At 52.1% G+C, this 11,799-nt stretch overlaps 1 protein-coding gene across 1 annotated transcript in view; it reads right to left on the bottom strand.

Annotated features, from left to right (window-relative positions):
* Window positions 1-206: 206 nt before the first annotated feature.
* TAS1R2 (taste 1 receptor member 2) overlaps window positions 207-11,799 on the bottom strand; it is a 16,986-nt gene continuing 5,393 nt past the window's right edge. Inside the window, 4 exon segments of the mRNA XM_021683506.1 lie at window positions 207-713; window positions 715-1,121; window positions 2,441-2,564; window positions 10,177-10,386. Coding sequence (XP_021539181.1) covers window positions 207-713; window positions 715-1,121; window positions 2,441-2,564; window positions 10,177-10,386 — 1,248 coding nt within the window.

The raw sequence follows: 11,799 nt of genomic DNA on the forward strand, positions 1-11,799 counted from the left end.
ATTTTTAGGCATCCGCCACCAGGGGGGTAAACATGGCCAGGATGCAAAGAAACCTGGGGGGGAGACCAAATCAGAGCAGGGTGAGGCAATAACAGTCAGGGATAGCATCCTTTTGCCCAGCTGGGGCTGAATAAGCAAGCCCCCCACCCCCGTCTCCATCCCCCAGGGCGGAGCCTTCCAGCCCCCTGGGCAGCCAGTGGACGGTGCTAGTCCTTCCCCATGGTGTAGCCCTGAATCATGCTGCTGAGCGTGTTGCACTCCGGATAGAAGAGGACCATGTAGCATTTGGGACCAAAGTAGCCCAGGCTGATGCCCAGAAGGTTGAGCACAGTGACCAAAAGGTCCATGATGGTGACCAGGACCCCCTCGTAGACAGACATGAAGGTGCAGAGGGAGATGGAGGAGGTGAAGTAGAAGGTCATGCAGAAAGTGATGAACTTGGCCTCGTTGTAGTTGGTGGGCAGCTCCTTGCCCATGTAGGCGAAGATGAAGCCCGCCACGGACAGGAGCAGGTCCAGGCTGGTGTTGAACAGCAGTGCCTTGAGGTAGTTGCAGGACAGAACCATGATCTTGGGGTCATCGGGGTCAGCGCGGGCGGTAGGGTTGGCACTCATGGCCAGCACATTGCCCACCACGATGACCACCTTGAGCACGGTGAAGGACGCCACGAAGACATAGGGCCCATGGTAGCGCACCCAGTAGCCGTAGGCACGTTGGGAGGTGCCTGGCCATCTTGAAGATCCAGACGATCTGGAAAGAGCGCATGGTGATGCAGGAGATGCAGATGGTGAAGCAGAGGGTGAAGAAGGTCTGGCGGCAGAAGCACGTGAAGAACGTGGGCTGCCCTATGTACATGGGGACCATGGTATATGCGAGCAGCAACAGCATCAGCATCAGGAAGCACATGGGACCCCCGGCCGAGCGAACCATGGGCGTATGCAGGTGCCTCCAAAAGATCACCATGATGGCCAGGGTGCTGAGGAAGCCCAGGACGGACAGCATTGCCATGATGATGGTGGACGCCTCGTGCCATTCAGGGAAAGCCAGCCGCCGCTTGAAGCAGGAGGTGTCATTCCTATGGGACCACTCTTAACTTGGGCAGGACCGACAGTCGAATTCGTCTGCCAGAGCCCACAGCATCTCCCGTCAGCCACACCTGCCTTGCTGGCACCCACATCCTCTGCACCTGCCCCGGGCCAGGCCCCGGGGGCTGGGGCGCGGAGCTGAAGGTAAACGCCTACAGTCCTAGCTGCCCCTCGCTGTGTCCCTTATATCCACCGGCCCATCAGCTCCTCACTGCAACCCGATGCTCAGGCTGGCTGCTCGCAGCCCCAGAGTCACATCCTATCTGCCAGGTAACCTCAGGAAGTCAACAGTTGGGTGCTGTTACCTGAAGAAGTCAGATTAGGTGTCAGGCTGGCCAAACTAAGAGGGTCCCTACAAAGGTCTGAGGCTCAGCCAGGCAGTCACAAAACCAGTAAGTTACAGAGGCAAGATTTGAACCGAGGTTTCCTTGACCCAGATCCTAACAATGGTAATCCCTTCCTTCCAAGACCTTACCCTCTGGTGGGATAGACATTCAAGCATTTAATCAAAGAATTCATTCAACAAATGCTTTTTCGAGCATCCTCCATGGTGGTGGGCATCTGAGGTGGGAGACCACAGACATGGATAAAACCTAGCCCCTGCCTTCAGGCTACTGACCAACCAGGAGAGGAAAAGCCTGTGAAATCATTCAACAAACTTTTGTTGAGCACCTACTCTGTGCCCTGGGCTCTGCTGGGCACATAGTAAGTACTATGTAAGTACCAATCTACTGATTGGTAGATGTCTATGTCCACTTAATTTACTAATCAGGGAAGTCATAAAAAAAACTAATTTGAGCCCCAACTGTGAACCGTGCTCAACACTAATATGGACAGAGAGAGGACATTGTCCCCACCTTCCTGGAGTTTATAATCTATAGGGGGAGATATTGATTCATCTAACCAAGGATGTCATTCAATAAATATTCACTGAGCAAACATTATATGCTCTGAACTACACTAGGCACTGGGAGGTCAGAGAGATAAATCAGATCCTGTCCCCACCTGCCAGAAACATCTCTTCTATGGACAGAGACATTCATTCATTCATTCATCCATCCAGTGGACATTCTCTGGTCTGACACCCCTGGGCCCTCAGCTACATGTGTATGGGGTGAGGATCAGTGACAGCCTTGCCTGGTTGAGAGCTGTTCCTTCTCCCACCCTCCCTAATAGTGTGCACTGAAGATTTTTCTCTACACCAGCTCCTAGGGATATACACTGGAATCAGACACTGTCCCTGGGGGAGACTCCAGAAACCCTGCCAGAGATGAAGGGCCCTGAGAGCCCAGGGCAGGGCAGGGCAGGGCAGGGCGGGGCAGGGCGGGGCAGGGGAGTGGCTCTGCAAGTCCTACCTGCAGTTCGGTTGAGGAAGGTGCCCGGAAGGCAGTCAAGACACTCAAAGCAGCAGGGATGGATGCCCATGGGCTTCTTCCTTTGCCCAGGCTGGCAGTCCTTGGAACACATGGACACAGGGATCTGGAGGGAGGAGGACAAAGAGACTCTGAGCCCAACTAGCAGGATGCTCAGGGGAGGGAAGCCTGGCCCCTGTCTGGGATAAGGAAGGAGCAGGAACTGCCATTAGAACTGGACCTTTGTAGGGACCCTCTTAGTTTGGCCTGCCTGACACCTAATCCAACTTCTTCAGGTAACAGCACCCAACTGCTGAGACAGAGACTTCCTGAGGTTGCCGGGGAGATAGGATGTGACTCTGGGGCTGCGAGCAGCCACCTTGTCTCCATGGAGGGGGAACACTCCCAAGGAAGGAATTGAGATCTGGAGAGAGACCCTGGATCCATCCATGCCTGAAGTCCACATGGTCTATCCCTGGAGTTTTCAATGATAGGAAGCAACAACTTCACTCTGTGCTTACATCACCTTCTGCCATGTGCATATAAGAGTCTAATTAACACAACCTTTGTGGAGGGCCAGGGGTTTTCAGATGAACAAGAACAGATAAGCAGTGGCCATGTCTGTTGTTCTTACTGCTCTATTTCTAGAGAACAGAGGACCTCCCCCCCGATGGTTTATTGAGCACAGGAATGAGGGAACAGTAAGGGCAGGGAATAGAAGGGAGTCAGCATGCCCCAGGAGAAGGGTGGAGAGTGGGAGAGCCACAACCTAAAGGCTCGTGTGGGGCACACTAAGAATGAAGGGGCAGTGGGAAACAACGAGGGTCCCTGAGTGGTGGGCAGCCTGATTAGATCCAGGTGGTACAAAAATCGTTCTGATGCACAAATAGGAGGTATTGTTACAAAAGCACACATATGAAGGGCCAGGGGCCAGACCAGGGGAGCCACAGTAGGACCACTTGACCCCAGAGCCCCTCCCTTCTTGCCTCTGACAGGTCACCTGCCTTCCTGCTCCACCCCTGTTGTCCCTCCTGCTCATGGCAGTCAGGTGACACCTCCAGACGTCTTGTCTCCTGCCTGAAGCTCCTTCCTGGAAGAACCTCAGGGGCTCTCCGTCAGCCAAAATGAAACATCTGATCCCTCACCAGCCTCTCCAGGCTGTCGGTAGTCTTCTCTGCCTCCCGTGGGACCACACACATGTGCACACCAACACACATGCGCGCCTTATCCAGACCTACACCTTACCACCCCCTTGCCATGTATGGTCCCCACCACCACCTTCCAAACTCATCTCTTCACTATTCCCTAAGTAGCCAACTTAATCCTACTCTTAATCATGGACTCTCAATCTGCTCTTCACTCATTCATTCATTCAAAAAGGTATTGAGCTCATACCAATGCCAGGCACTGAGAATTCAGCAGTGAATGCAAGGAGGCTAAGTCTCTGTTCTTAAGGAATGAATACTCTCATGGGGAAGAGGCACAATACACATATAAATATGTAACTTGACTGGTGGTGATAAATACCATGAGGGAAAGTAGAGCCATGCAGTGGGGATGGAAAGTGATGGAGGGGCTGATTGCAAATTTGAATGGGGTGGGCAAGAGTGGCCTTGTTGAGCAGCTGACACTGAAGCAGAAACCTAGAGGCTGTGAGGGACCAAGTGACGAAAAGATCTGTACAGGCCGAGGGAACGGCATATGCAAAGGCCTCATGGCAGAGGGCACGCGGCATGGTCGCTGAGCAGCAAGCCCCACATAGCTTGAGCACAGTGAACACAAAGGACAGCAGCAGATCAGTTCGAAGAGGTGGCATCAAAATACTTGAGCTTTTACTCTGAGTGAAACGAGAAACTACGAGAGGCTTCCACACAGAGGAATGACAGGATCTGACTTCCTCTTAACAGGTTTGTCCTGGGTTCCATGTTGAGTTTAAACGGTGAGGAACAAGAGCAGAAGTGAGAGAGCAGGTAGGATACTGTCACAAGAGCCTGGGTGAGAAATGGTGGTGGTTCTAGCTAAACAGGCAGCAGCAGAACAGAGAAGAAGGGGTCAAAACACTTCTGAAAGAAACTGAGACCTAAGTAAATGGAGAGACATTCCACGTTTATGCCTTGGAAGACTTAACATGGTGAAAATGTCAATACCGCCCAAAGTAATCTGCAGATTTAATGCAATCCTTATCAAAAGGGATTATCAAATTGGGATTATCAAAATCCCAATGACTTCTATTTTTTTTGCAAAAATAGAAAAAAACATCCTCATGATGGAATCTCAAGGGACACTGAATACCCAAGGTAGTCTTGAAAAAGAACAAAACCAGAGGACTCACATTTCCTGATTTCAACACTTACTACAAAGCTACAGAATCAGGGCGCCTGGGTGGCTCAGTTGGTTAAGCGACTGCCTTCGGCTCAGGTCATGGTCCCGGAGTCCTGGGATCGAGTCCCACATCAGGCTCCCGGCTCAGCGGGGAGCCTGCTTCTCCCTCTGACCCTCTCCCCTCTCATGCTGTTTCTCTCTCTCTCTCAAATAAATAAATAAATAAAATCTTTAAAAAAAAAAAAAAAAAGCTACAGAATCAAAGCAATGTGGTGCGGGCATAAAGACAGACATCCAGACCGATAAAATAGAATAGAGTCCTGACACAAACCCTCACACATAGGGTGAAATGATTTTTGACAGGAGTTCCAAGACCATTCAGTGGGGGAAAGATCATTTTCCAATGAATGGTGCTGGGAAACCTGGATATCCACATACAAAAGAATAAAGTTGGACCTAACACCATATACAATTACCTCAAAATGGATCCATGACTTCAATAGGAGACTTAAAACCATAAAAACAGCTAGGAGAAAACATAGGGCATAAGTTTCATGACGCCGGATCTGGCAATGATGTCCTGGATAAGACTTCATGAAAATTTAAAACTTCTGTCCATCAAGTGACACTCCAAGAGACAAACCACAGAATGGGAGACAATATTTGTAAATCAGATATCTGACAAGGGATTAATATCCAGAATATAGAGAAAACTCCTAGAACATAATAACTCAATTCAAAAATGGACAAAGGACTTGAATAGAGATTTCTCCAAAGAAGAGATACAAATGACAAATAAGCACTTGAAAAGATGCTCAATCGTTAATCAGTAGAGAAATGCAAATCAAAACCACAGCGAGAGACCACCTCACACCCATTAGGATGGCTACTATGAAAAACAAAAACAAACAAACAAAAAACCAGAACATAAGGGGTGTTGGCGAAGACATGGAGGTACTGGAACCTCTTGTCCACGGCTGGGTATGTGAAATGGTGCGGCCGCTGTGGAGGAACACGGTTCCACAAAAAATTAAAAAGAATATTAACACATGATCCAGTTTCCACTTCTGGGTGGATACTCAAAAGAGTTGAAAGCAGGGTCTCAACGAGATATTTGCACATCCATGTTGGTAGTGGCATTATTCACAATAGCTTAAAGGTAGAAGAAACCCGAGTGTGCCCATTGATGGATGAACGGATAAGCGATTGAATGGATTATTCAGTCTTGAAAAGGAAGGCAATTCTGACACACGCTACAAAATGGTTGAACCTTGAGGACATGATGCTGAGTAAAGTAAGCAGGTCACAAAAAGACAAATACTGTGTGATTCCATTTATAGGCAGTTCTTAGTCAAATTCACAGAAACAGAAAGTAGAACAGTGGTTTCCAGGGCTGGGGAGAGGCGGGAATGGGGAGTTAGCATTTAACAGGCATAAAGCTTCCATTCTGAAGATGAAGAGTTCTGGAGGGGGAGGCTGGTGGTGCTAGCACAGAAATGTGAATGCACCTAATACCGCTGAACCGTGCACTTTAAGATGGTTAAGATGGTAAACTATTTATGTATATCTTGCCACAATAGAAAATCTTGGGAAAAAAACGGCTGAAACGGTAACTATTATGTTATAGGGTCTTTTTTCCCATAATTTAATTTTTTTTAATTAATATATACCAAAGCTTATAGAATGCAGTGAACACAGTACTTAGAGGGATATATACAGCTCTAAATGCCTACTGAAAAAAGAAAAAGCTCTCAAATCACTAGCGTTTACTCTCACGGCAGAGCTAAGTTTATGCTTCTCTCCATCAGGGTTTGGTCTATACGGAACTAGAGCACTCTGGAATTCTGCAGAACGTCATGCTGGTCCACTGTATCTACGGCATCGTACTCATTGGATCTGGTGAGTAGGAAGTAGCCCCGCTAGGACATGAATCCTTAGGGATAAGGGTATATGATAAACCTTCCAAAGATTCAAAGGGGGCCTGCCACACCGGTGATGCTTTTAGCGGTCCCGTGATCTGGGAAATGTCAGGACATCCTCTCTATGCTAAAGGACGAGTCATTACATCTTACATCTCCTACCATTAAAGAAGTATGGCACTTGATGAACCTTTAGAGGTGGGAGACAGCATAAATTGCTCTTGGAAATACTGCTCCAACCCACATTTAGCAGGCAACTCAGATGGCTTCCGGTTTCAAGGTACAGAATGCCAAGCCTAGAAAAAGACTCTGAAGAAGGACCTGGCTGCAGGGCAAGCTCTCCTCATATGGCCAGGCAGATGTGCTGAGGCCAAGGTCACCTGCAGAGGACAAGATGGGCAAGCCCCAGTATGAGAGTTGCACGATGCAGCTACAACACGCCTTCCACAAGATACGACGCACCATTTGCAAATCAGCTCCTGTGTCCTGTCAGGCCTTCGTGGAAAAAGAGCACGTGGCCTCAGGACATCAAGTGACCCTCAGACGCACGGAGTCGTGGGGCCAGGCAGGAAGAGTGGCAAGTCTCCATGCAACCGAAATGATGTGTTCAGGATCACGCCAAAACAGGCCCAGGGGGAGCAAGTATATTCCTCAAACCAGTGATGATGACTTTTGTGTCTCATGTGAATGCCAATCCAAGTACACAGGGAGTGAGAAAAAACCAGACGGAAAGGATGAAGCCTCCAGCACAGGTCAGCTGGCCTCTGCCCTCGCCCCCACCTCCTCCCCGGGGCTCGCACAATGGGCCACGAGCAGAGTGCCCACGGTGTCAGGGATGGAGGCTGTGAGCGTGGGCCCCTGTCTCCATGGTCGACAGAGCTATGGCCACGGCTGAGCACCCAGCCTTCCAGCCCAGAGACCATGTTGAACCCTGGATTTGCTTCACTCTACGTAGACACTGGCACGTCTACCACGTCGGGTGTCTTCTTCCCTGGAGGGAGCACTGATGCATCCATGTAAGAACTCGCCTGCCCCATCCGCAGTGCAGTGCCACCTTCCAAGGCTGGATGGACTGAATGAGTCACCATCATGGGTCCCCCCAGAACATCCCCTCAGACAAGAGACCCTTTGTATGGCAAGGGGGTGTGATTGGGCACGTGACCCCCGGATCCACTGATTCCAACATACACCACGTCTCCTGGAAGTACCCAGCTTAACGAGATGATGGTATGGCATCCTAAGGGTTCAGGTAAGGTACCAGCTTGCGGAAAACACCTTGAGGGTGGGGCCACTGCCCTTTAGGATGAGGTATAAGCACTGAATGGGAGGCTGGTGTATAGCACTGTGGCCCCAACAGCTAGAATACAAGGGTCCAGCAACCATGGGGCGGAAGGATTGGCTACGCTCACCATGGTTCTCGGGGGCTCACAGTGGAGCTGGGGTGTCTCATCCCCACAAGCCTGGACTCTGCTAGAACAGAGGTTCTGGTCTCCAAAGAGGGACTACTTCCACCAGCATACAAAAGAGGCTGTCTGGTCCCCCCTTGGTCATTTCAGGGGCCTGATGCCAGTGAACAAGATGGCCAAGGAAGGAGGAGGTAACCGATTTGGATTAGTGTAAGCAGCCAGATGGCTGGCACTCAAGGGGGTACGAAGGACTAGGTCTGGAATCCGGGAGGTTGGCCGCCACGGCCCAGTCCTCACTGCTCGCTGGACACCTGCCACAGCCACAGGCCGGCAAGGACAAGGCAACCACGGGCTCAGACACCTGGGGATGAGTGTCTGGATCACCCCAGCAGCCAAGTGGCTGAGGGTTAAGGACACTCCTGGATGGGTGGCAGAGGAAGACATGAGGAGTAGGGGCTCCACCTGGGACCCCGCTGCAGCAGCAGGGGCTGTGGGGGGTCCGCTCAGCTCCCGGTGGAGGGACTGGGCTGACTTCTGCCCTCAAAACTCCACCCCACAGGCCGGGGGAAGGACAGCATCCCCTCGCTTTGGCCTCCCTCATGTCTTCTCCAACCTCCTTTTATTCCTGCCACGGCCACAGCAACTGCATCTTGTGGGCACTACCTGTCAGCACCTCACCTGAGTGACACTCTGTCTCTTTCGCTCTCTGCCCTGGGGCCAGGGTGTGAGATGCTGGTGGGAAATTGCTGGGCACTCACACATGTGTGACCCGGAAGCACAAGAGAGTCAATGCCCCATGGGGCGACCCTTGACCACAGCAGATGGGGGTGGTACAGATCCCATGGACCCATCCCATCCTTTTCCCTCCCTTGGGGACAACTCTAAAGTGGCCCCTCAGAAGGTCCTGGTCAGACTGAGCTCACAGCAGCTTGAGAACGTTCCCTTCTACTGTGTCCCTAATGAGCTCTCCCCCATCACCTACTCCTATTCCCGTGGAGCAGATCCTGGAATAAAGTATCTGCGCATAAACCCTTGCCTCAGGCTCTGCTTTAGGAGAAACCCAGGCAAAGACACTGTTATTTGTTGAATTGCCTGCCCTCAAAATTCATAGATTAAAGTCTGGACCCCCAGGACCTACAAATGTGACCTCATTTGGAAATAGGATCATTGCAGATGTAGTCAAGATGAGGTCCTATCGGAGAGGGGTGGGCCCTACTCCAATAGGACCAAAGTCTTTACAAAAGGGGAGATTTGGAGACAGACACACCCACAAGGAGAAGGCCATATGGAGGCGATGGCAGAGGTCAGGGGAGACCACCCCAGCCAAGGAAAGCCAGAAATGGCCAGCAAACTACCAGAAGCTGGGAGAGAGGCCCGGAACATTCTCCCTCACAGACCTCAGAAGGAACCAACTCTGCTGACACCTTGAGTTGGACTGCCAGCCCCCAGAACCAGGAGACAGTACATCTGTGTTGTTTCAGCCCCCAGACTGTGGTCCCCTGGGAAAGTGGCCCTCGCAAATTAATCAAGACACCCACCCAACTGACTCCATGAAAATCCCCACAAAGCACAGGAACTAGCAGCACCAAGCCCCCCAGAAACGAGGATGAATAGTGTGTGGGGGTGGGGAGGATGCCGATGAAGTCTCCTCGAGCCTTTCTACCCCTCCCCCTCCACACAAGCCTGGGTCTCTGCCCCTCCCCACACCACCGCCCTCCCGACAGCTTGTTATCTAAGAGGGTAAAACAAAGGAGCTTTCGAAGGACAGGTGGCAGGCACGATGGAGGGGACTGCGAACGTAGCAAAAGCGTGAGCATTGGTTGACGTGAGAACTGAAGTCCTTAGCAACCATGGGGCCAGCAAACGTTCACTTGGCACAGCCCCTGAGCCCCTGGGTCCTGAGCAGCCAGAAAGCCCTAGACGTCCCCAGTGCTTAGTCACTGGGAGGGACAGGGCCCAGACACTCCCCCCACAAATAGAGCCTCCACCGGCTGTCGATGACGGATCTCGGGCCGAAGCGCCCGGGGCGCCCCAGCCCGAGCGGGCCGCCCAGCTCCAGGCCCCGCCCCCCGGCAGCCGTGCGGGAGCTGACCGTGTTGTTGGCGGTGTGCCAGGAGACGTTGTGGGTGGTCTTCAGCCGCCGCAGCGCGGGGTAGTAGGAGGTGATGCTCTGGAACGGGTTCTGGCTCAGGTCCCATCGCCACTGGATGACCTCCAGGCTCATGAGCAGGTCCCCTTGCTTGTCAAAAAAGATTTCGTGGCCCAGGAGGGTGAAGTTGACCTTCCAGATTTCCTGAAGTAGCTGGAGGGGCCAAAGGGAAAGGAAGGGAGGCTGGCACCAGAGGCCGGGCCAGACCTGGGGGAAATTCTACCGTCCTACTAGCCTTGATTTCCACAGCTGCCCAAGGGGGCCGTAGGACTGTGCAGGTGGCCATCCGGGAGGCAGCTGAGAGCGCAGCTCTGGAGTCAGATACCTCTGGGTTTAGACACCAGCTCTGCCACCTGCCTTGGACCTGTGGCTTCATCTCTGCGAGCCCCAGTTTCCTCTTTGGCAAAGAAGGACAACAAAAACCTTGTCTCCTGGGCTCTGAAGCCATCTGTGAGTTTACCTATTTGGGGAACTTAGCACAGTCCCTGAAAACGAGTAAGTACTCACCTCCCGCCGCGGTGTTGGTGGTATTCTTTCTCCCTGGAAGTCACCTCCGCCATCCCTCGGGGATCCAATACCTGGGCTCTCACCTGCAAGGGTCAGCTGCACCTGCCCCCGCCCTCTGGGTGCTTCTTGCCTCCCCACCGGTAGAGGCCACTCTCCAGTCTCTCCCCATGCCGTCCCCCAACACTCTGAGTATGCAGAAGTTGGTACAAGCTGGAACATGCTTTGGACTGGGCATCCTGTGGCCTGAATTCCAATCTGAGCTCTTTCCTTAGTTTGCTGTGTGACTTTGGTCTAGTCACTGAACCTCTCTGGGCTGACCACCAAAAGAACTTCCAGCGTAGATACTCCATCAGTCTGGCTCCTAGATTTTCCCTCCATAATTGGGAGAGTCTATTGGGCTATATCTCGGGAGCCCAGAGCTCACCTCCCCTCTGGAACCGACAGACAGATAGCCAAGGAATTTGGGGCCCTAGCCTTCTTCCCACTCTGCCCAGGGAGTGAGGTCCTGGTTCTGGAAGCTTCCCTGGTTTTTCCACGTGTTGCTAAGACTGAGGGTAATGGTCTTGGGAGCTGAGAGGAGGGAGGATCCTCCCAGGTGGTAGGCCTATGGACGGGTGTCAGGATGGTGGAGTCCCACGGGGAGCCAGGTCCTGGTGTCCAGGTCATATCCCCACACTGACCTGGCCAGGCCGGGCTGAGCAACCTGGCATTCCAGGGCTCCAAGGTAGGGGGTCAGAAATGATCCTCCCTGGGACACCTGGGTGGCTCAGTTGGTTAAACGCCTGCTTTCAGCTCAGGCCATGATCCCAGGGTCCTGGGATGGAGCCCCACATCATGCTCCCTGCTCAGCGGGAAGCCTGCTTCTCCCTCTGCCTGCTGCCCGCCCTGCTTGTGCTCTCTTTCCCTCTCTCTCTCTTTCTCTCTCTCTGACAAATAAATAAATAAAATATTTTTAAAAGGAAGGAAGGAAGGCAGGAAGGAAGGAAGGAAGGAAGGCAGGAAGGAAGGAAGAAAGGAAGGAAGGAAGGAAGGAAGGAAGGAAGGAAGGAAGGAAGGAAG

Source organism: Neomonachus schauinslandi, chromosome 4, assembly GCF_002201575.2.
Source record: "Neomonachus schauinslandi chromosome 4, ASM220157v2, whole genome shotgun sequence".
NCBI lineage: Eukaryota > Metazoa > Chordata > Mammalia > Carnivora > Phocidae > Neomonachus > Neomonachus schauinslandi.